At 51.6% G+C, this 24,916-nt stretch overlaps 2 protein-coding genes across 4 annotated transcripts; one reads left to right on the plus strand and one right to left on the minus strand.

Moving 5' to 3' along the window:
- Positions 1–490: 490 nt before the first annotated feature.
- Positions 491–17,024, minus strand: matn4 (matrilin 4). Of its 3 annotated transcripts, none has more exons than XM_055508986.1 (17): positions 16,826–17,024; positions 10,236–10,357; positions 9,584–9,759; positions 6,951–7,109; positions 6,619–6,850; positions 6,142–6,264; positions 5,711–5,833; positions 5,308–5,430; positions 4,096–4,218; positions 3,735–3,857; positions 3,539–3,661; positions 3,166–3,263; positions 2,944–3,075; positions 2,665–2,839; positions 2,435–2,587; positions 2,032–2,136; positions 491–1,505 (listed from the first exon to the last, which is right to left on the minus strand). In XM_055508986.1, exons 1-17 carry the CDS (start codon positions 16,849–16,851, stop codon positions 1,447–1,449), a joined length of 2,175 nt encoding a protein of 724 aa, XP_055364961.1. In that variant the 5' UTR covers positions 16,852–17,024; the 3' UTR covers positions 491–1,446. The 3 variants fall into 3 exon arrangements, with proteins under 3 accessions (XP_055364961.1, XP_029006500.1, XP_055364962.1); XM_029150667.3 differs by lacking the exon at positions 16,826–17,024 and adding an exon at positions 16,376–16,699; XM_055508987.1 differs by lacking the exon at positions 4,096–4,218.
- LOC114855492 (recombination signal binding protein for immunoglobulin kappa J region-like) lies at positions 14,644–24,868 on the plus strand. Its single transcript, XM_029150670.2, has 13 exons — positions 14,644–14,799; positions 15,001–15,159; positions 16,284–16,437; positions 17,914–18,030; positions 18,098–18,168; positions 18,240–18,355; positions 20,316–20,490; positions 20,558–20,695; positions 21,459–21,568; positions 23,098–23,238; positions 23,523–23,678; positions 23,762–23,865; positions 24,487–24,868. The coding sequence occupies exons 2-13, from the start codon at positions 15,123–15,125 to the stop codon at positions 24,782–24,784; spliced, it is 1,617 nt and encodes a 538-aa protein (XP_029006503.1). The 5' UTR covers positions 14,644–14,799; positions 15,001–15,122; the 3' UTR covers positions 24,785–24,868.
- The last annotated feature ends 48 nt before the right edge of the window (positions 24,869–24,916 follow it).

Below are 24,916 nucleotides of genomic sequence, written 5' to 3' on the forward strand. Positions count from 1 at the left end.
TTTGACTGAAGCAAACATGGCTCCACAAGGAATAAGCTACAGGCCTTCAGGTGCTTCGAATGGTTGCAAGATTTTAATGATATTTGAATTTGTAAACAACAAAACTCACTGTGGCCATGAGAGCAAACTGTTCATTGGTGTAATTATTGTGGTCAATTTAAAGATGCTGTTGTCACAGGTCAACAAGCAAAAGTTTAGTTCAATGTTTAGAGCTGATCCCACATGCGACCCTGGTTTTCACCCTCCTCCTGAAGGCCTGACTAAGCTGCCACAGACAGACAGGACCTGTGCACCTTTTCCTTAAGCCCAGTGTCTGTTCCAGAGGCACTGATGAAGGCAAAGCGAGGTGTTCTAACACAAACGTGAAGCCTGGCATCGTGCTGGAACTCTTCATGGATTCTCCAGAGCGCTTTCATATCCAAACTGGACTCTCTACATATGAGTCTGGACTGTGTTTCCAGGCTTTTTGCCAAAGACTGTCACTCAGAAATTAAGGTTCCTCCTTTTATTTTGTGCTGTAATACAAAGATTTATCATAAAAATACAAAAAGGTAAAAAATATACATGTATTCAAATACAAAGGGGAGTAACTTTGTGGTGGTCATACAAAGGTTTTATACAAAGCTTAGAGTTGGACAGTTGTCATGATCACATTCATTTACAGACTCTGTGATGAACCCACAAAGGGTTTCATCCGCCATTGAAGCAGAGAGACCGTGAGCTGGAACATTCGGAAGGTGAACAATATGAAAAGAGGATGAAGGCAAAATGTACAAAGTGCACAGAGTTGAACTTGTTCTATTTAGGCCCATATGCATTAAGATTAGAATACTTCTGTTATAGTGGATCAACAGACCAGAAGATACTTCCCTTTTAAAAACCAAACCTAGGTCACATGTAAAAAGCCTCCGTCTAGTTTCTACAGGAAAGCAGTTTGGTCCAATGGTTTGAACCATTGTGAGTGGTAACAACACTTCATCCTTCCACAACTGGACTTTACTTTCTATTCTACTGTTGGTAAAAAAACAGCTATAAATACATCATATTTAAAGTAGTTCAAGTATAAATAGGGCCCAAGGTGAACTGAGAGAGTACGTTTCACCCAGAAGAAGTTTAACCCACACGATCAGCGCGTGTCGGTCTCTTGAACGTCTCCGTCCTCTCATAAAAACTATGTTAGCACATTTACGCCGTTGTTCTCACTGAAACTAACATGTACATGTATATAACATTTATATGTTTTATGCTTCCTAGGGACAGTGAAAATTGATAATATGGTAAAATGTCTCTTCTTCACGAGTTCTGTACTTTACAGTGAAGGACAGGAACTGAAGTGATGAAGACGTCGCCTTTTGGAAAAGCGCTTCGTACGTGTGGGAGTTCTTCTGCCGTCGTCCTCCTCATTCAGACTCTCGTCCTCTTTGCTTCCTCTTCAGCCTGTTGGGGTCACTTCCTGGAGAGAAGCTGGTTCTCAAGTTGCTCCAGTCGAGTGGTCATCGCAGCCAGTTAACATTTCATTAAGGAATATTAAAGACACACTGTAACAACATGTAAATGAATCTAATCTGATGTGGATCAGGTGCTGTTTCAGGATTGTATTTAGTTGAATTCACGTTTAGAATAATGTTATTAAAACTACTGGTGGAAACAGGGATGAGGCCTGCTTTTGATTTTTGATTTTTTGGTCTATTTATGTGTTACAGATGTTTAAGGGTTATTCTTCAGTTTTGAAGTTTCATTAATAATTTTTATTGCATCACTGGATTTGTCAGATTCCCCAGGTTTGTTTTTTTCTTTGTTTGTGATTGAGTTGCTACCAATCATAATTAAATAGGAAATGCTTCACCAACATATATATATATATATATCAATAAATTGTTGAATTGATGTCAAAATGTATTTGGCCTTTCCATTTTTGATAAAATATTAGTCTGTTTTTGGAAGAAAACAACAGAATGCAGGTATAAAGACGTCTTCTGCAAACAGCCCACTGATTATGGATAATTGTGCTGGTGCTGCATTAAAGGATATGTTTCTGCGTGAACTGCGCCAGGCTGCTCATTGTGGCCTGCTGGAACTCCACCAGACTGTCACAGGCACACGGGTCCTTCACCTCGATCTCCCCCTGACTCTCCTCTGAGGAACAGAACTGAGCTGAACCTCACGAGGAGGAAGTCTGTACGGTAACATTTCAATCGACTGCACGCTGAATCTGTGGGAACCCTGTGTTCTACGAGGCACGTTTTGGTTCTTGTCAGTAGGTGGAGCCAAACTCAAGATGTGAGAGACAGACTGGTGAAGCTTCATCTAAAAGCACAGCTTTCTGAACCTGTGCTTTGCTGCCGTTAGTACTTTGTTGTTGTCTGGATCTTAGCCTCAGTTCCAGTGAGTTTCCACATCTTAATGTTAACCTACAGGTTCAATGGCGTCGTACCTGGGCAGACATTGAGTTTGAGGTTCTCTGCGATGGTGCTGATGGCGGTGAAGTCTGCGGTGTAATAGAAATGTTTGTCCACGGGCTCCGACGCGATCTCGCGGAGCTCGTCCTCCACTGCCTTCCCCACGCCCACAGCATACATGGTGACGCCTGTAACACCACACAAGCCCTCAGTCACGTCTGCGGCCCGGTTCCGGCCCGGCGCAGGCTCGACCCGCGTTCAGTACCAGCCTCCTTGGCCTTCTTGGCGAACTCGCTGATGTCGTCCTGGGAGCGTCCGTCGGTGAAGACCAGTCCGATCCGGGGGACGTTGGGACGAGCGCCCTCGGCTGCGGAGAAACTGTTTTCCAGCATGTGTTTCAGGGCCAGACCCGTCATCGTACCTTTCTCCATGTAGTCGACCTAAACAAACACAAGCGCCCGGTTCTGCAGCTGAAACCCGTCCACTTTGTTCAGCTCATTTAGTGGAGCGGAGATGAATGGAAACTCAAAGCTGCCGGCTTTACCTTCAGGACGGCAGCTTTGATCTCCTCGGCTGTGTGGTACATGTTGAGTGGGAACTCTGTCCGGACCCGGCTGGAGTACTGAACCAGGCCGACTCTGGTACCGCGAGCGGACACGTCCAGAGAGTCAATGACCTGGAGCACAGGAGGAGGGGAGCAGGTAAACGAATCCCGTCCATGTCAATATGTTATCAGCTTTATTAACAAACTTCCAGCATCCTTCACCTGGTTCACAAACTTTTTCACCAGCTCAAAGTTTTGGGGTCGGACGCTCTTGGAGCCGTCGATCAGAAACACCAGGTCGATGTTGGCAGATTTACAGGCTGGAGGAGAGAGAGAGGCTCAAAGGGTGAACAGACTCAGGATCCTCCAGAAAAGCAGGAACAAATGGTCACCGGTTCTGCTTTGAAGGTGCTTTTCTACCTGGTGGTGCTCAAACACTGCATTCACCCATTCACACACGCAAACGCTCACACATTCACCCTGGGGCCTCTCGGCTTCGCTTCGGCTCCTAACATCTCCAGCCCTTGAGCCGCGCGGCCCTCGGTCCCCAGTAAAAGGCAGTGGCGTGAACTGGTTTGACCCTGAGAGCACTTACTGCCACAGCTCCGGCCGTCGTCCTGCAGAAGCTGTCCTTCAGGACAGACGCAGTGGAAGGAGCCCGGGGTGCTCACACACTGGTGCTCGCAGCCGTGCTGCACGGTGTTACACACGTCCATGTCTGCAAAGACGCGGCTCAGGTCACGCCTGGTGCCAGTTGTTCATGCATTCACTGCTGCTGGTGCATCACTCACCTGTGCAGGTCTTCTTGTCCTGGTTGAGTTTGAAGCCTTTGTTGCAGTCGCAGGTGAAGACGCCCGGAGCGCTGACGCAGATCTGCTCACAGTCGTGCTTTCCTTCAGCGCAGAGGTCAACGGCTAAAATCACAGACAAGTCACTTCTGTAGTTAAATGTAGCCGACCTGCTTTGATCTTTCATGGTGCTCGTACCTACGAGAGGAAAATAACTAAAACCATACATTAAAAATCATACAACAATAGTTGCCTTCTGCTGAACAGTGTCAGGCTGCATTTGTTCAGTCACTAGAAGAAATAGGTTGATTCACAGCTAAATGTGAGCTGAGCCCCTGTGGAATCAGTTGTGTGTTTGATTAACGTGTGCAGGTCTTCTCGTCCTCGTTCAGTGTGTGTCCGTCACGGCAGTCGCAGGTGAAAGCGCCCGGAGCGCTGACGCAGATCTGCTCACAGTCATGTTTCCCCTCAGCGCACAGGTCAATGGCTAAACAACACACACACACACACACACACACACACACACACACACACACACACACACACACACACACACACAAACACATACAGACACACACAGGAACACACACACACACAAACACATACAGACACACACACATGCACACAGACACACACGCACACACACACATACACAGGAACACATACACACACACACACACACACACACGCACGCACACACACACACACACACACGCACACACACACACACACACACGCACACACACACACACACACACACACACAAACACATACAGACACAAACACATACAGACACACATGCACACACATGCACACACACAAACACATACAGACACACACACATGAACACAGACACGCACGCACACACACACACACACACACACACACACACACACACACAGAAACGCACACACACACAAACACACAAAAACACATACAGACACACATGCACACACATGCACACACACAAACACATACAGACACACACACACACATACAGACACACACACATGAACACAGACACGCACGCACACACACACACACGCACACACACACACACACAGACACACACACACACACACACACAAACACATACAGACACACACACATGAACACAGACACGCACGCACACACACACACACACACACACACACACACACACACACACACATACACACACGCACAGTTGTTGCTGGTGCTGGTGAGAATTTTTATGACAGAGTGTGTGTTGTGTTGTGTGTTGTGGTGCGTGTTGTGTGTTGTGGTGCGTGTTGTGTGTTGTGGTGCGTGTTGTGTGTTGTGGTGCGTGTTCTCCTCAGCGTGTGCAGGTTGTGGCCGCGGTGTTCAGGCCTCTGCTCTCCTGCGTTGCAGGTTTTGACTGTATTATGACAATCGTTGCAGCAGTGATAATCAGACTGAATGATGCTCTGATGATGCTATAATAACAAAAGCTTGTGGTGCAAGTGAAGCAACGTGTGGCTCTAACGAGAAATGGGAAGAATGGTTCAGATGCAGATGCTCAGATGAAATGAGGGGCTGCGGCTGCGTGACCTCGTGCCGTGTCTGAAGCTCCTACCTCGGCAGCTGCTGCCGTCCTCCAGCAGCCTGTACCCGTCGCTGCAGCGGCAGTGGTACCCGCTGAGCACGCTCACACACACGTGCTCACAGCTGTGGTTCCCAAAGGAGCAGTGGTCGATCACTGAGGGAGCAGAGCAGCGAAACGGGTCAGAACATGTGCAAACGCACAGCGAGCGCCACAGCAGCAGCTTGTGAAGGCATGAACCCAGTTCAATGTGGAGCAATGTGGAATCAAGCCAATCAGTGACGTGACAGTGGAAGATGATTTAAATTATGATCTACAGCATAAAATCATGCTCTCCTAATACTGTGTCACTACAGTCATCACACGATGACACGATGCAGTGGCAGCGTGTGCGTCCCAACATGCGTGTTTACAGCAGGCGTGAGGTAAAACTAACTTGAGCAGGTCTTTTTGTCCTCGTTCAGTTCGTAGCCTTTGTTGCAGTCGCAGCTGAAGGAACCAGGGGAGCTGACGCAGATTTGTTCACAGTCGTGTTTTCCCTCAGCGCACAGATCGATGGCTGAAACACACAGCGAGACTCACTCGTCTGCACGTGGAACAAAACCAGTAACATAAAAACGCCCCACAGCCTCTAACAAAGCTGGCACCTTCATATCCTGAATAATAATAATAATGGGAATGGGATGATCTGGGAATCATCACACACTGGTGAATTCCAGTGTTCACTGGATCACAACTCAGTGACACACTGAGGTTAAAAGTGGACTGTGTGATCAGCTGTTCACTGGCTCAGCAGGGAGCTCGGTTCTTCTGTGTGTTAGTCGCACGCACACTTCAGTTAAACGCCTAAAGGCCCGTTTCCACTACCTGCGCACGTTTTCCCGTCCGGGTTGAGCGTGTATCCAGGCAGACAGAGGCAGTGGAAGGATCCTGGGCTGCTCTCACACACCTGCTCACAGCCGTGATCCGACTCCAAACACAGGTCCACACCTGCAACAGGCTCAGAGTCAGCATCAACCTGAGGCTCCAGGTTATGTAGAAAAACACTTTGTCACATTCAGATTTAACTCCAAAATAAAAGGAAAGCAGGATGAAAGAGACAATGTCAGGAGTTAAAGCCTCCAAAACACAGAAACTGGAACTGGTTTGTTTTCTGTTTCTGCTGTTTTCCTCGTTTCCGTCTCCTGCTGAGAAAAGCAGCCTAAGGAAACGCAGGCTGTGATGAAAAGTCTGTGTGTCTGTAGAGTTTTACCCTCTTCAGGCTCAGTTTGTGTTTTTAATTACATAAAGAATTCACTACACATGGACATTTGCTTCCGAGCGTCGCGTTTCCTGCATTCTCACCACAGAGCTTGTCCTGGAACTGCAGCCCGAACTGGTGAATGAGGTCAAACGACTCCACCAGGAAGACGTGGTCCTCGAACGGCGGCGAGGCCATGGCCCTGAGGGACGCCATGTCGGCCCTGGCCACTCCCACCGCGTAGATCTCCACGCCTTTGTCTCGGGCCTCGGCCGCCACCTCTGCCACGCGGTCCTGAGGGCGTCCGTCAGTCACGATCACGGCCACGTTAGCAACCTGAGGGCGGCGACACTGTGAGCTGAGGGCAGGAAGCGCCCACGTTTGAACACATGAGCGCCTGTAGAACAGGCAGTAAAGGCTGTGGTATCAGTAGAACCTTGGGCCTGTCCCCCTCCTCTGGACTGAAGGCTACGTTCATCATGTACTTGATGGCGAGTCCGGTCATGGTTCCCTGAGCCAGAGGGACGATCAGGTTGATGCCTTTCACCATGCTGTCCACGTCGCTGTGTTCCTTCAGGGAGAACTCCGTACGGACCTGAAGCGAGAGGCGACACTCACACAGCAGAAAGAACCCGAGAGCCGCTACGGCGCTGACCCGCTACAAGTAGAGGCGCTGATCCGCTCCAATAAGAGGTGCTGATCCGCTACAGGTAGAGACGGTGATCAGCTACTAGTAAAGGCGCTGATCCGCTACAAGAGGCGCTGATCCGCTACAAGTAGAGGCGCTGACCCGCTCCAATAAGAGGCGCTGATCCGCTACTAGTAGAGGCGCTGATCTGCTACTAGTAGAAGCGCTGATTCGCTACAATAAGAGGCACTGATCCGCTACTAGTAGAGGCGCTGACCCGCTACAAGTAGAGGCGCTGACCCGCTAAAAGTAGAAGCGCTGATCCGCTACTAGTAGAGGCGCTGACCCGCTACAAGTAGAGGCGCTGATCTGCTACTAATAGAGGCGCTGACCCGCTACAAGTAGAGGCGCTGATCTGCTACTAGTAGAGGCGCTGACCCGCTCCAATAAGAGGTGCTGATCTGCTACTAGTAGAGGCGCTGACCCGCTACAAGTATAGGCGCTGATCCGCTACAAGTAGAGGCGCTGACCCGCTCCAATAAGAGGTGCTGATCCGCTACAGGTAGAGACGGTGACCCACTTCTAGTAAAGGCGCTGATCCGCTACTAGTAGAGGCGCTGATCCACTACTAGTAGAGGCGCTGACCCACTTCTAGTAAAGGCGCTGATCTGCTACAAGTAGAGGCGCTGATCTACTACTAGTAGAGGCGCTGATCCGCTACTAGTAGAGACGCTGACCCGCTACTAGTAGAGACGCTGACCCGCTACTAGTAGAGACGCTGACCCACTACTAGTAGAGGCGCTGATCCGCTACAAGTAGAGGCGCTGATCCACTACTAGTAGAGGCGCTGACCCGCTACTAGTAGAGGCGCTGATCTACTACTAGTAGAGGCGCTGACCCGCTACTAGTAGAGGCGCTGATCTGCTACAAGTAGAGGCGCTGATCTACTACTAGTAGAGGCGCTGATCCGCTACTAGTAGAGGCGCTGACCCGCTACAAGTAGAGGCGCTGATCTACTACTACTAGAGACGCTGACCCGCTACAAGTAGAGGCGCTGATCCACTACTAGTAGAGGCGCTGACCCGCTACAAGTAGAGGCGCTGATCCACTACTAGTAGAGGCGCTGACCCGCTACAAGTAGAGGCGCTGATCTGCTACTAATAGAGGCGCTGACCCGCTACAAGTAGAGGCGCTGATCTGCTACTAGTAGAGGCGCTGACCCGCTCCAATAAGAGGTGCTGATCTGCTACTAGTAGAGGCGCTGACCCGCTACAAGTAGAGGCGCTGATCCGCTACAAGTAGAGGCGCTGACCCGCTCCAATAAGAGGCGCTGATCCGCTACAGGTAGAGACGGTGACCCACTTCTAGTAAAGGCGCTGATCCGCTACTAGTAGAGGCGCTGATCCACTACTAGTAGAGGCGCTGACCCACTTCTAGTAAAGGCGCTGATCTGCTACAAGTAGAGGCGCTGATCTACTACTAGTAGAGGCGCTGATCCGCTACTAGTAGAGACGCTGACCCGCTACTAGTAGAGACGCTGACCCGCTACTAGTAGAGACGCTGACCCACTACTAGTAGAGGCGCTGATCCGCTACAAGTAGAGGCGCTGATCCACTACTAGTAGAGGCGCTGACCCGCTACTAGTAGAGGCGCTGATCTACTACTAGTAGAGGCGCTGACCCGCTACTAGTAGAGGCGCTGATCTGCTACAAGTAGAGGCGCTGATCTACTACTAGTAGAGGCGCTGATCCGCTACTAGTAGAGGCGCTGACCCGCTACAAGTAGAGGCGCTGATCTACTACTACTAGAGACGCTGACCCGCTACAAGTAGAGGCGCTGATCCACTACTAGTAGAGGCGCTGACCCGCTACAAGTAGAGGCGCTGATCCACTACTAGTAGAGGCGCTGACCCGCTACAAGTAGAGGCGCTGATCTGCTACTAATAGAGGCGCTGACCCGCTACAAGTAGAGGCGCTGATCTGCTACTAGTAGAGGCGCTGACCCGCTCCAATAAGAGGTGCTGATCTGCTACTAGTAGAGGCGCTGACCCGCTACAAGTATAGGCGCTGATCCGCTACAAGTAGAGGCGCTGACCCGCTCCAATAAGAGGTGCTGATCCGCTACAGGTAGAGACGGTGACCCACTTCTAGTAAAGGCGCTGATCCGCTACTAGTAGAGGCGCTGATCCACTACTAGTAGAGGCGCTGACCCGCTACAAGTAGAGGCGCTGACCCGCTACAAGTAGAGGCGCTGACCCGCTACTAGTAGAGGCGCTGACCCGCTACTAGTAGAGGCGCTGATCTACTACTAGTAGAGGCCAGTGTCTGACCCGTCATCAGACCTCATAGATGGAAGTAGAGGCAGGAGTAGGAGGTGAGCAGTCCGTTCACCGTTTCACATGTCTGTACACATAATAATGATCAGCGGTCGTGGGTCGGCACCTGGCTGGAGTACTGGACAACTCCCACTCTGGTGGCGTCCGGTCCGATGTCCAGCGTGTTGAGGATGTCGATCATGAACTTCCTCATGGTCTCGAACTCGTGCGGCCTGACGCTGCGGGAGCTGTCGATGAGGAAGACCAGATCCACTGGACCGGACTTACACTTCTGATCAGGACCTTGGGGACCAAATGCAGACATGTTTACAGTGGATGTGGGTCAACAGCCAGCGTGTTGTAAACATTGGTTGTTTGAGTCTGTAAATCTGTGAATCTAAGAACCAGAGAACAGATGCAGTCAGAGGCCGAGGACACGTCGTTGCTGGTTGTATTTTATACAGATTCCTTTTATTCTCATGGCACCTATCAGACCCAACGGGCTTGGTACCGGTGGTTCTGCCTGCTGCCATAAATGTAGTTTTATCTAGTTTTAGGTGGAGCGTCCGCTCCTGAACACATCATGTTCTGTTTTTGTTTGTCTTGTTTGTCTTGCTGAACTGAAACACGTGTGTGTTTCAGTTCAGCCTGACTTCAGCTGCACCTGCTTTTGTCTTAAACCTTCCTTCATGAATGAGCTATGAGCTGCTCGTGTGGTGGTGGTTTGGTGGATGCGCTGGGCTCTGACTCCGTGGTTCACGGTGTGTTCTGTGTCTGACCTGCTTTGGGCCTGGCGCTGGTCGGGACAGCGAGGGACAGCAGCATGACGCCACACAGCGCTCTGAGCGCGCTCATCTTCATCCTGATGAAGACTTGGCTGGAAGTGGGACTGGGTCGGACTCTGGAGGCACAGATCACGGGAAAGCACGCGTTAATTAGCTGTGAGGATTTAAATGCACAGAGCAGAACCTGGTTCTCCACAGTTTGAAGTTGCTTTCAACATGTTTTTGATTCGTGTCCAGATGCAGATGACGGTGAAACTGCCTCGTCGTGAAACGCTCCACACACCTGTGAGTGCTGCTAATATGAGGCTGCAGATGAACTTTAACCTGCTGAGTCGTTTCTGCAGCACGCGTAATGATAACGTGTGGAAAGTGTTTATGTTCCTGGCACACGTTCAAGTCAAACAGGCCTCGTTTCACTGGGACCTCAGAGGCTCCTCCTCTTTATCGCTTCCTGATGGTGGTCGGCGCCGGCTCAGCTCGGATCAGAGTTAAGCAGCACAAAGGCTCCGTTGTCTCTTTGTGTCTGTTTGTCTCGTCTCGTCTCACGTTTTCAGGAGCATCAGAAACCGGCCAAACATGTGGCGCACATTATTTATGCCTTTTTGATTTCCAGCAGTTATTAACATTCGTCAGTGATGATATCTGTTCTTTATGATCTCTATTTAATTTTGGGTGCATTTCATTTGGGTCATTTTTAAACATTATTGATGGAACCATCTTCTTGTTGTCAGCAGCAGCACATCATCTGTATGAATACGATCAGTGTGTGTCTGATCCTAAGCTTTGAATCCAGGTTCTGTCTAAACCCAAGCACCACCTGCACTGATCCTTTAATAACTCATCTTAACAGTAGGACCGGTCCAGGCCTTATGTAGAAAAACACCATCAGGAGCCCTGAGGCCCACAGTTGAGGACAAAGGGTCCTCTGTGCCTCCGTTCAGCACAAACCAGGTCCAGATCCTGGTCCGAGCTGGTTCTGGTTCAGAGCTGGACTAAAGGAGCGGTTTGAATGTCATTCTATATTCCCATCATCACTAACACAGTAGCGTCTCTGTGGGTTATGTTATGTTAGTGTGATGAAAACGAGACCACGGGAAACGTCTGCACTGAGCACATGTAGTTTAATAGAAACCTAATAAGTGTTCAGGAGGTTCAGGAAAAGATTTGGAAAATGTCATAAAGTCAAGTAAAGTTTATCTCAGCACACAGAGGAGACGTGTGTGTGTGTGTGTGTGTGTGTGTGTGTGTGTGTGTGTGTGTGTGTGTGTGTGTGTGTGCGTGCGTGCGTGCGTGCGTGCGTGTGTGCGTGTGTGTGTGTGTGTGTGTGTGTGTGTGTAGGACAAAGCCTCCTCAGTCTGCCTCTTTTCCCCTCAAACACCACTCCTGTCTCCTGCTGCTGCTGCTGCTGCTGTTCACCACACGTCTGTCAACGCCGGTCTCTCACCAGCTTCTAGTTCCCCACAATGGGCCTCGCTGAGCTCAGGGGCTCCGTGACCAGGTGACGGTGACGCCTGCTGCTGTTCTATCCATCACTGCTGTGAACTAACTTAAAGCACCTACTCTCCTGTCTTTACTCAGATTTACTGAGCAGCAGTTTGATGCCACATGCTCCAGCGTGGACCTCCCTCAGTCTGGACCTACGAGTCAAACAGGAGTCAGACAGGAGTCAGACAGGTGTCAAACAGAAGTCAGACAGGAGTCAAACAGGAGTCAGACAGGAGTCAAACAGGAGTCAGACAGTAGTCAAACAGGAGTCAGACAGGAGTCAGACAGGAGTCAAACAGGAGTCAGACAGGAGTCAAACAGAAGTCAAATAGGAGTCAAATGGGAGTCAAACAGAAGTCAAACAGGAGTCAAACAGGAGTCAGACAGGAGTCAGACAGGAGTCAAACAGGAGTCAGACAGGAGTCAGACAGGAATCAGACAGGAGTCAGACAGGAGTCAGACAGGAGTCAGACAGGAGTCAAACAGGAGTCAGACAGGAGTCAAACAGGAGTCAGACAGGAGTCAGACAGAAGTCAGACAGGAGTCAAACAGAAGTCAAACAGAAGTCAAACAGAAGTCAAACAGAAGTCAGACAGGAGTCAAACAGGAGTCAGACAGGAGTCAAACAGGAGTCAGACAGGAGTCAGACAGGAGTCAAACAGGAGTCAGACAGGAGTCAAACAGAAGTCAAATAGGAGTCAAATGGGAGTCAAACAGAAGTCAAACAGAAGTCAAACAGGAGTCAGACAGGAGTCAGACAGGAGTCAGACAGAAGTCAAACAGAAGTCAAACAGAAGTCAAACAGAAGTCAGACAGGAGTCAAACAGGAGTCAGACAGGAGTCAAACAGGAGTCAGACAGGAGTCAGACAGGAGTCAAACAGGAGTCAGACAGGAGTCAAACAGAAGTCAAATAGGAGTCAAATGGGAGTCAAACAGAAGTCAAACAGAAGTCAAACAGGAGTCAGACAGGAGTCAGACAGGAGTCAAACAGGAGTCAGACAGGAGTCAGACAGGAGTCAGACAGGAGTCAAAGAGCAGAGGCCCATGTTGACTTAGGCACAAACGTGAGATCAACGGCAAATGAAGCAACGTCGTTTTTTTTAAAGTCTGGCTGTAAAGGGAGCTGCTGGATTTGCTCTAGTCTGGTCTTTTGTTGCAGCAGCTCAGCGAGGCTGTCGAGCACAAATACTCAGTTATACTGCATCCTCTAATTCATCTGATCCCACACAGTGTAAATGTAGGTTCTGTCTGAGACCTGCAGCGCTGACGGTCACTCTTCACATTCTGTCAGAATCGTAGAGTCGTCCTCCATTGTCCTGAACGCTATAGGTCACAGCTCAGTTCTGTTCATCTGCTGCTTAATGTTCTCTGAACATGCAGCTTTTCTCCAAGCGCCACATTAACTACCTCGACTAGAGCAGCAGCTTAGTGCCTCAACTTGAGTAGAGCCTGTGATGATGTCGTCCTCTATTAGAGACTCTTCTATTTGTGCACGTTGAGGATCAGTGAACAGACAGCAGATTTCTGTGTTTTAACCCATTACAGGACGTTGAACAGCAGCTTGTGTCAGATCTGAGCTTCCTGTTGGTTCTGACACCAGGGACCAGAACACAATGATGCACTTTCCAGATTTCCTCTGCAACCGTCCCTGATGTCCAGAACGTCTACGGCCGCTGGAAAGGAAGTAATTATCAGCTGAGCTGGAGAACGGGTCTGTAGTTCATTAGTCCTACTGTTCAAACTGCTGATTACGTTTAAAATGACAGCTTTGGTTCATATTTCCCACAATCCAAAGCTTCTCTTATAGATACTCTTTTGTTGTTGCCTCCCTTTAGATTCTCACCAAGAATAAAGAGAAATCCTACCCAAAACCTGTGTTTGCACTTAAGATGACTGTGTTGTCTGTGTTTTCCATCATTCCCAGGATTCAGACATAGTTTTTCTATTTGCCTGAACAAATGTGAGTTGAGAGGATTGATACGTTTGGAGGATTAGGGTTGAAACTACTCATATTCGTATTAGACCCCATTATTCTTTAGCTGTGGCTCCGTTGGACGAAGCTTCAGGGATCAGATCCCACTTCACCTGTCACAGCAACACAAACTGCAGCAAACATCACATCTGTGTTTGTGGCGCCGGCGTCTGTTTTTTTCAGCTGCCTGATAGAAAACACAGAGTCCTGCTGTCAGTTTCCAACCACCGTCATGACGGCCTCTGCCGTCGCTGTGAACGGCATCACATACAGGCGGGTTCCAGCAGCGAAGGTTCAGGTCGGTTCTACAAGGAACATTAGTGTGAACGAGGAGCAAACATACAACGTCACCTGTTCCTCCGACTGTACGACTTCTCACCATTTGTACTAACGCTGCATTTAAAGCTAGAGCGTGTCATGAAGGTTCCCACCTGAAGCTGCACAGCGCTGCTCAGTGTGTTCAGATCCTGGTCTAAATGTTAATACAAAGCAAACAGCAGCTGCTGAACATAAAACACAGCGTCTGAACGTACAGGATCTGTGGAGGATCAGTGTGGGAAAGCTGCAGTCAGCAACAGGTGATTATCTACACACACACACACGTGCACACGCACACACACACACATGGCCTGATAGGGTCTGAGATGGAGAGCACACACGCACACGCACACACACACGCACACGCACACACACACACACACACACACACACACACGTGCACACGCACACACACACACACACACACACACGTGCACACGCACACACACACACACACACACACACAAGCACACACACAACCTGATAAGGATGGAGAGCAAACACACACGCAGACACACACACTCACACACACACACACACACACACACACACACACACACACACACACACACGGCCTGATAAGGATGGAGAGCAAACACACACGCAGACACACACACACTCACACACTCGCTGCAGACAGACCAACGTTGCGACTGGTGGACGTCTGACGTTTCTCCGGACTCTGAGGTGAAACCTGGACGTAACTGAGCATCATGGAACACGTGAATGGACGCAACCTGAACCTGCAGCACAGGATCCCAGAAGGAGCCTGATCCCTTCAGGTCAGTTTCCACTGAGAGCAGTGAAAAGCTTTTATCTGTGGTGTTTTCACAGGTTAATATCAATGAAGGTCGAGTCACTGACTGGCAGATTTTCATTACCTCATTTCACAACGTCTGTAAACCATTAACACACAAACAGTTGAAAAGCGTTTAGGACGAGCGTCCACAGTTAATGGATCCAGCAGGTTCTGACTTCAACAGACCATCAAGCTGCGAAGCCAAGCCAACGGGTTGTTAAACTGGGTTCTGATCCGGCCTGGAGCGCGTTCCCAGTCAAACCAGCAGCAGAGCCCCGTCCACCCACAGAAAGGAGGCACAGCATCATGGAGGAGCTGGACACCGGACACGACCCCAGGACGGGTGAGTGGAGCCCACAGGTCCAGTTCACTCAGAGCCGTCCAGCAGCTGCTCTGCCTGGTGGTGGGAACGCATCGGATCATGAGATCATGGCGCTGATGTGTTTACAGGAGCTTCCTCCTCTGTGTGCTTCATTAGGGATGGGCTGATTAGACGCCGGTGGCCACACATCAGGGTCTCTGACCTCGTGTCTCATTCCATCAGGACTGAGGGTCAGAGAACCTCCACTGGGATGAGCTGATTAGAGCTGGAGCTGCAGTGGGTCGGTTTTTCACGCAGTTAGAAATATTAAAACGGAACATGGTCTTTGAACTTGAAACCAGTCTGTCAGAGTAAAGTTGGTCCACGTTTCACAGTCAATATGAGAACATGGTCGTTATGATTGACAGCTGGGCTTCACACTCAGCAAACGCACCGTGAATGGACACAGCTGTTCAACACAGAGAAAAGCTCCTCAGTTCGTACAGTGAGTCCTTTATCTATGAACACACCCACCGGCAGCTCCGACCTCCTGCATCAGACCCCCTGTGGTTCCACTGAGGCTGACTGTGGGCGGGCTGAGGGTTTGAGTGACAGCTGGTCTCAGCACTTTTAGTGGCTTTAAACTGGAGCCAGATGTGGACTCCTGCTTCACTCACTGTCTACCTTCCTTCCTGTCTCGCTGCCTCTCTGTCGACGGGGAGCGAATCTGTCCTGAGCTGGAGCCAGAGGGAACCAAAGACCGGACCGGTTCTCAGGCAGGACGTTAGATCAGAGGGTCTGGGTCTGATAAAGTGTGTGTGAGCGAGTGAATACAGGAGAAACGGTTCATGTTCAGAACCAGCTGAACACTGGGCCCATGAACTCCTGCTCCGCCAGCGTCACCTCCAGGCAGTCAGTGGGAGCCTCCACTCACATTCACCTCCACATCCACCAGTGGGTTAAAGCTCCAACACTGATCTACTGAATCATCAGTCAGCTGTAAAAGACCACATCTTCACAGGTGTCACTTATGATTTAACACAAAATCAGAAGCTTTCATTTCAGTTCTCCCAGACGTAACGCGACGTTCCTTCGTCAATATAAACAAGGCTTCTGTTCAAAGAACGACCGAGCAGCTCCGTGTTCTCTCCTCGTCCTGTTTACAGCATCCGGGCTCCGGTCCGGGTTCTCCCAGGCCCACGCCGGGCTCCTCGCGCCCCCTCCCGCGTCCCCACAGCCGCTCAGCCCGCTCACTCACCTGGAGACGCTGCTGGACGCACGCGACGCACGCGACGCACCGGCGGCGGGAGGCTTCGACAGGTGAGACGCGCAGCGCGGCTCGGCTCGGCTCGGTTCGGCTCGGCTCGTTTTCAACCGAATCTAGTCCCTGTAGAGAAGGCGAGATCACCGCTGCTCGTTTATCCGGAACCTGAGGAATGAGCGCGTGGACGGGAAATGCGTCCAGGGCTGTGGGTTCGATGCGCGCTCCCGCTCCGTGACCTCTCTCGCCTCAGCGCTGCTGGAATGCGGCGGTGGAGGGACGGTGGTGGGTATTAAACCCCAGGAGGGGGGGGGGGGGGGCTCCCCCGCCCAGAAACGGGGCGAGGAACCCGAACCGGAGTCCGGATTCCAGCACGAGTGTCTGAGTTCAGGTTCAGAGACGTGAAGAAAAGGCTTAAAGGATCAGTTCGTGTACTTTCTCACTTACTTCACTGACGTCCGAACCACAGTCATTACAGACCACGTTTAAACACTGGGTGGAAACTAAAAACTCAGCAGGTCGAGGTTGTTTCTCATTGGAACTCAGTGTTAAAACCGCTGGTTTTAACTGAAGTCTCTCTTGTGGAGTTCCGTCCTCTCAGTGCAGCAGATTCTCTGTGACCTGTTCTCCGCGTTGCACACGTCCATGTCTGGCATTTCCTGTGTAAATCTCTGTGGTGGCGCTTGTGATAGAGTTCTGGAGGCGACGACTGGTTGTTGTTTGTTTCATGACTGAACCTGGTTTGAGGTTTAAAATGTTGAGGGTCTGAATCTGAGGACCTTTTGTTTGTGCGTTTGTGGCTGAGCTTCGGTGGGACTCAGTCTTTAGACTGTTCTGTGTGAACAGTGTAAAATACCACACCATCTGAACTCCTCACACACTGACCTTTGACCTGTGACCTTTGAAGACTGCAGTTGACACGCTGGTGAGCGACTGTCCACTGCTCAGAAAACAGGACACAGCAGATAAATGGAGGTTTCCTGTTTGAAGTGGTTCATTTATTCAGATTCATGATGAAAACATGAGGATGAACGTGTAGATTGTTCTTGTTCTCTCTGATGTTTTCTCTTCGGCCTCAAACAGCTGTTGGGCTCCTTTTGATCCTCCCTCTCCTCTCGTGTCAACAGTCTGGGTTATGAGGAACATTCCAGCTCCGGCGCTGAAGATGCAGCTCATTACGCAGCTACTGAGAGAGAGCTCAGCTGATGTGACAGCTGCTGCTGAGATCACAGCTGCATTAGGGTTCCGTGGTCTCAGTCAGCGGTGGAGGATTCAGCTTTTCCCTCAGTGAACTGGTTAATTCTGTCTGCTCACAGTGAATGGTTCTCACTGCTGCTCAACAGACAGACAAACTGAAGCTTCACACAGCGCCGCTTTCACCTCACTGGGTTGAGCTGGAGGTTCTGGAGGTTCTGGAGGTTCTGGTGCCGGCCGTGTTGGAGCTGCTGATGCAGATGTGACTGTTCATGACCTCATTGGTTTAAACATGGAGGTGAACCCATTACTGCCTTTTGCTTCTGACTGTTCTCCTGCAGGAGACTGGATCCAGGTTTTCAAGGCTGCCCTTTTCTGGGGAGCGGATCTCACACAGACCAGACCGTGCTCATCCTCCACGCCAAGGTGGCCCAGAAGTCCTACGGCAACGAGAAAAGGTTCCGTGTTCTCAGTACTAATGGTCAGTCTGTCCTGAGGTTTATGTTGGAGTTTGTGCGTCTGCAGGTTCTTCTGCCCTCCTCCCTGTGTTTACGTCAGCGGCCACGGCTGGAGACTCCTGCAGGAACGTGTGAAAGGTGAGAACGGTGCAGTGAAACGCCGGGTTCTCTCAACGTTCTGAAGTTCCCGTCTCTGCTTCTTCCTTCAGCCGCAGACGGTGGAGACGCTCTGAACCCCGTGTGTGGCTACATGTGTCTGGACAGCTCCCGGCAGAGCCAGGCAGACGTCTTCAAGCTGATGTTTGAGGAACAGCCCGACTCCAGGGTGAGAACCAGGGAGGGAACCAGGGAGGGAACCAGGGAAGGAACCAGAGTGAGAAAGAGGCTGAGAACCAGGGTGAGAACCAGGGAGGGAACCAGGGAGGGAACCAGGGAGGGAACCAAGGAGGGAACCAGGGTGAGGACCAGGGAGGGAACCAGGGTGAGAACCAGGAAGGGAACCAGGGAGGGAACCAAGGAGGGAACCGGAAGGGAACCGGGGAGGGAACCAGGGAGGGAACCAGGGTGAGGACCAGGGAGGGAACCAGGGAGGGAACCAGGGAGGGAACCAGGGTGAGGACCAGGGAGGGAACCAGGGAGGGAACCAAGGAGGGAACCGGGAGGGAACCGGGGAGGGAACCAGGGAGGGAACCAGGGAGGGAACCAGGGAGGGAACCAAGGAGGGAACCAAGGAGGGAACCAGGGAGGGAACCAAGGAGGGAACCAAGGAGGGAACCAGGGAGGGAACCAGGGTGAGGACCAGGGAGGGAACCAGGGAGGGAACCAAGGAGGGAACCAGAGTGGGAAAGAGGCTGAGAACCAGGGAGGGAACCAGGGAGGGAACCAGGAAGGGAACCAGGGAGGGAACCAGGGTGAGGACCAGGGAGGGAACCAAGGAGGGAACCAGGGAGGGAACCAAGGAGGGAACCAGGGTGAGGACCAGGGAGGGAACCAGGGTGAGAACCAGGATGGGAACCAGGGAGGGAACCAGGGAGGGAACTGGGTTTGGAACCAGGGTGAGAACCAGGATGGGAACCAGGGAGGGAACCAGGGTGGGAACCAGGGAGGGAACCAGAGTGGGAAAGAGGCTGAGAACCAGGGAGGGAACCAAGGAGGGAACCAGGGAGGGATCCAGGGAGGGAACCAAGGAGGGAACCAGGGTGAGAACCAGGATGGGAACCAGGGAGGGAACCAGGGAGGGAACCAGGGAGGGAACCAGCTGAGAAAGAGGCTGGGAACCAGGGTGAGAACCAGGGAGGGAACCAGGGAGGGAACCAAGGAGGGAACCGGGAGGGAACCGGGGAGGGAACCAGGGAGGGAACCAGGGAGGGAACCAGCTGAGAAAGAGGCTGGGAAAGAGGCTGGGAACCAGGGAGGGAACCAGGGTGAGAACCAGGGTGAGAACCAGGGAGGGAACCAAGGAGGGAACCGGGGAGGGAACTAAGGAGGGAACCACCTGAGAAAGAGGCTGGGAAAGAGGCTGGGAACCAGGGAGGGAACCAAGGAGGGAACCAGGGAAGGAACCAATGAGGGAACTGGGTTCGGAACCAGGGAGGGAACTAGGCTGAGAAACAGGCTGAGAACCAGGGAGGGAACCAAGGAGGGAACCGGGGAGGGAACCAGCTGAGAAAGAGGCTGGGAAAGAGGCTGGGAACCAGGGAGGGAACCAGCTGAGAAAGAGGCTGGGAAAGAGGCTGGGAACCAGGGAGGGAACCAGGGAAGGAACCAAGGAGGGAACTGGGTTCGGAACCAGGGAGGGAACTAGGCTGAGAAACAGGCTGAGAACCAGGGAGGGAACCAGGGTTTGGAACCAGGCTCAGAACCACAATGTGAACCAGAGTGTGAACCAGGCTCAGAACCACAATGTGAACCAGAGTGTGAACCAGGCTCAGAACCACAGTGTGAACCAGAGTGTGAACCAGGCTCAGAACCAGAGTGGGAAAGAGGCTGTGGACCAGGGTGGGATTCAGGCTGGGAACCATTGGTGGGAACTGGTTTTGGAACCAGAGAGGGAACCAGGCTGGGAAACAGGCTCAGAACCAGGGTGAGAACCAGGCTGGGAACCAGAGGGAGAACCAGGGTGGGAACGAGGCTGGGAACCAGGGTGGGAACGAGGCTGGTCTAGTCTAGCCTAGTTGAGCAACATCTATTTACTGTATATGAGGTGACTTTATTCCACACATCTAATGATTATTAATAAGCTGTAATTTTTCATCAAAGCTTGCCTCTGTTTGTGCCTGTGGCAGATGTTCGCCTGTGCCAAGTCGCTGTTCATCTCCGACCAGGACAAGAGGAAGCACTTCCGGCTGCTGCTGCAGCTGTTTGTGGGGAACCGACAGGAAGTGGGCTCCTTCCAGAGCCGCATGATCAAAGTCATCTCCAAACCGTCGCAGAAGAGGCAGTCGATGAAGAACGCAGACCGTGAGTCAGGCTTTGTGTCAGTGACGGGGGTTGTCATGGCAACCTGACCCCTGACCGCCGCTGTCAGTGTGCATCTCCTCGTGCTCCAGAGTGGCTCTGTTCAACCGGCTCCGCTCTCAGACCGTCAGCACGCGCTACCTGTGTGTGGACAGAGGAGGCTTCATCGCCAGCGCCAGGCAGTGGACGGCCTTCACCGTCACCATGGGTACGGCACCAGTGAGCACCGGACCAGTAACCTAACCCAGTCAGCATTATGGCCACATGAGTGTTACTATTGGAATTATTATTGCAACAACACATCATCAGGGTAAAACTGACCTGTCTCACGCTGGTCTAAAACTTGGTCCTCGAGGGCCGCCGTCCTGCTGGTTTTCCAACTCTCCCTGCCCCAGTTACCGCTGAATACGTGGCCCAGCTGTGTTCAGCCAGTTGAAAAAGCTGACTGACGCCTGATGGAGGTGATCAGCACGGAGAGTTGGAAAACCAGCAGGGACACCAGGGAGTGCCGACCCCTGGTCTAAACCCAGCTCACGTTGACGTCGCAGCTTCATATTAACAACTCCCTCAGGGAAAGTGTAGAAGGTGGAGACGTCGGCAGCGTCCACACACATCTGACATCAGCTGCTGCTGCACGTGTGTCCCTTTGTAGCTCAGGTCTGATTAGAGTCTCCTGAACTGAGACTAGTGGTGGTCACTGGTATCTAACCAGTACATCCTCTGGGCCACCCAGCATTAATGCACCCTCTGTGTGAAGAGGTTTGTTTAACTGACAGCCGCCAGTAAGCGCTCTGTCTTCACTTTCCTCCTGGTTTTGTCTTTATTGTGCGATTTCATGGAGGGAAACAAAGTGTGGAGCAGTGGAAAAAGTCTGTTAGTTTAGAGGAGTGTGTGTGTGTGTGTGTGTGTGTGTGTGTGTGTGTGTGTGTGTGTGTGTGTGTGTGTGTGTGTGTGTGTGTGTGTGTGTTCAGCCGAGGCCCAGCGTGACCAGGGGGACTATGTGCTGAGTGAAGGCTTCATCTGCTACGGATGTGTGGTCCAGTTAGTGTGCACCGAGTCTGGAGTGGCTCTACCACCTATGGTAACACACGCACACACACACACACGCACACACACACACACACACACACACACACACACACACACACGCACGCACACACACGCACACACACGCACGCACGCACGCACACACACATACACACACACACACATACACACACACACACACACACACACACACACACACACACACACACACACACACACACACACACACACACACACACACACACACACAGCCCCTCACCCTAACAATAACCATCACGAATGAAGGCAGACGTCTAATCTTTGCTCTAATCTGAACCCAAACTCAATTCTAACCACAGCCCTAAAATCACATCTTGACCCTCAAACAGGTCTTTAAAGTTGTGGGGCCCAGTCAAAGGGCCCCAGACACTGGGTCCAGGTCCTGAAGGTGAACAGGGCTCAGAGGGTTAGAACCACACAGGCCTCATCCTGCCTTTAATCCTGTTACACTCTGTTGCTGCTGCTTTAATCAGTAAATCTGTGAGCTGCAGCTGCTTGTTCCAGGTTCTAGACCAGCATCAGCTTCACACTGAGCTGAGACCTGGCTCCGCTCCACGCGGCCTCTGCTGCACCAGGTGGAGGTTGAGGTCGGACCCAAAGAAGCTGAAGCTAGAAAGGTTCAGCACAAAGACTCTAATGTGAAGCAGACTTTAATGTTCTGTGGTGTTTGAGAGCAGAAAGAAGTCAGTATGAGCCATCAGCCACACAGAACACTGCTTAATGGACAGATCCCATGACTCAGCATATCATGACTCAGCATATCATGACTCAGCATATCATGACTCAGCATATCATGACTCGGCATATCATGACTCAGCATATCATGACTCAGCATATCATGACTCAGCAGTGTCACAGTCTCTGGATCTGCTCCTTGTTTTATTTTGGTTCCAGTTTCCATTTCCGGTTTTATTTTGTAGCACTCCCGGTTTCTGTTCCTGCTTTACTTCCTGTTTACCCGTTGTCACAGCTGTTACCTGTCAGTACCGGTCGTTATTACCCACACCTGCACGTTATCAGTAATCAAGTCACTTTGTATTTAACCACCACCTGTTCCCATAGTCCCTTGCCAGATCGTTGTTTGTGTGTACCTCGTCATAGTCCAGTTCATTGATCCTGTCCGGCCGTATATCGTGTACCCTGTTCCTGACTGCTGATTTTGAGCCTGCTTTATCCCTGCCTGTCCTGTCTGCCCTGGTCTTCTGTTCTGCCTGTTGCTGACCTTGCCTGCCTGACCACGATCTGACGCTCGACGATTCCGGTATTGTAACCTCTCTCGCGTATGAACCTTGCCTGTCCCTGACGCCGTCTCTGACTGTCCTCGTTGAACCCGCACACCTGGAATAAAACCTTCCTATCACTTTCCAAGCTGTGTCGTGCTGTGCATGTGGGTCCTCATCTGTGCGATCGTGACAAGCAGCTTCGTCAGCAGCTTCTCCTTCCTCCTGTCACATCAGTTGAAGCAGATCCATATTGATCAGTGTGAGCCTCCATCAGTGTGTCCTCTGTCGTCCTGTGGACCAGGTGATCCGTAAGGTCAACAAGCAGCACGCCGTCCTGGACGTGGACGAGCCGGTCTCTCAGCTCCACAAGTGCAGCTTCCAGTTCAGAGACGAGCCCCACGCCTTCCTGTGTCTGTGCAACGACGCCATCGTCCAGTACCGGGTGACGCAGCCGCCTGATGTGTCCTTCCTTCCTTCCTTCCTTCCTTCCTTCCTTCCTTCCTTCCTTCCTTCCTTCCTTAATGTCTCTTGTGTCTATACCAGCCTCTCTCCTTCTCTCCTTTCCTTCTCTCCTTTCCTTCCTTCCTTCTTCCCTTCCTTCCTTCCTTAATGTCTCTTATGTGTATACCAGGCTCTCTCCTTCTCTTCCTTCCTTCCTTCCTTCCTTCCTTCCTTCCTTCCTTCCTTCCTTCCTTCCTTCCTTCCTTCACATATCCATCTCTCCAGGCTCAGCCCAGTCTCAGAGAACCCAGCAGAGTGGTTCTGAGCGACGGCGCCTGTTGGACCATCATTGGAGTGGAAGCGGTGGAGTTCACCTTTAACCAGGGTCCAGCCTGCGTCCAGACACCAGTCAGTCCGTTCCCAGTTATCACTGGTTTAGAGGTAGCTTCAAAGAACACTCATGTACTGTGTTGAGACACAGACGTAAAAACCCGTCCTGAACTGAAGCTGTTGTGTTTGTGCAGGTGAACGGTGGAGGACACGTCGCCACGCTGGAGGTCAGTGGAGAAAACTTCAGTCCTCATCTCAAAGTGTGGTTTGGAAACACGGAGGCCGAGACCATGTTCAGGTGAGACATGATGCAGAGAGGAGGGACGGAGGAGGAGGATGTAGTGAGTTCTGATCAACTGCTGAGACCTGACGCTCAGAGACACAGGTTCTGGACACGACTGGACCCAAACGCTCTGTGCTTCATGTTGAGCTCAACGTTCCCTCCACTCATCAGACTCTGAACCAACGTCTGAGCTGAGTCGCATGAAGAGCTTCAGACACGGACGCGTCTCTGACACATGCTCCCTGACGTCACACCTCAGGTCCAGCTGAGCTCTGAGTCGCAGGAAGTCAGAGCGGCGCCACCAGGTTCTGCAAACATTGCTCCGGTCCCAGCGGCTCAGAGGCTGTTTGTGTGAGAGGCTGCAGCCACAGAACATGATCCGTTTGTGGTGCAGCTCAGCTCAGGACGGAACGTTGCTGCTTCCTGGAGCTTCATGGAGGAACCAGCTCCGATCTCAGGTCCAAAGAACGTCTAGATCAGGGACTTCACCTCCGGACCTTTGGCTCTGAAGCCTTTGGGTCTCAGTTGGTTTCATTCAGGACTTTCTAGATCTCTGCATCACTGAGAAGCTGATCCCAGGTCAGGTTCAGCCTGAGTTGCAGCCTCTGACTCCGTGTTCTCCTGGTTCTCCCTCAGGTCTCCTAAGTCCCTGCTCTGCGTGGTTCCGGACGTCTCCGTGTTCAGGGACGGCTGGCGCTCTCTGCGGCGCCTCGTCTCCGTCCCGCTGGCTCTGGTCCGGTCCGACGGCCTCGTCTACCGCACCTCCTTCAGCTTCAGCTACAGCCCGGAGCTCCACCCCCCTCCGAGCGTCCGAGCGGCGGCAGCAGGAGGCGCAGACGGAGGAGCAGACGTGGGCCCAGACGACGACGTCCTGCTGGAGAGCATCCACCAGGAGTTCACCAGAGCCAACTTCCACCTGTTCATGCAGAGCTAGAACCGGGCTTTAGTTCTGCTCCGGTGGAAATGTCTGTTTGTCCAGAACCAGCGTCAGATAATAAAGAGCTTCTTGAAATCCTAACTAGTAGTTTGATGTGAAGCTGCTCCTGGACGGAGGAGGAAATAATGG

The sequence above is a fragment of the Betta splendens genome, chromosome 5 (genome assembly GCF_900634795.4).
Source record: "Betta splendens chromosome 5, fBetSpl5.4, whole genome shotgun sequence".
In the NCBI taxonomy this organism is placed as follows: domain Eukaryota; kingdom Metazoa; phylum Chordata; class Actinopteri; order Anabantiformes; family Osphronemidae; genus Betta; species Betta splendens.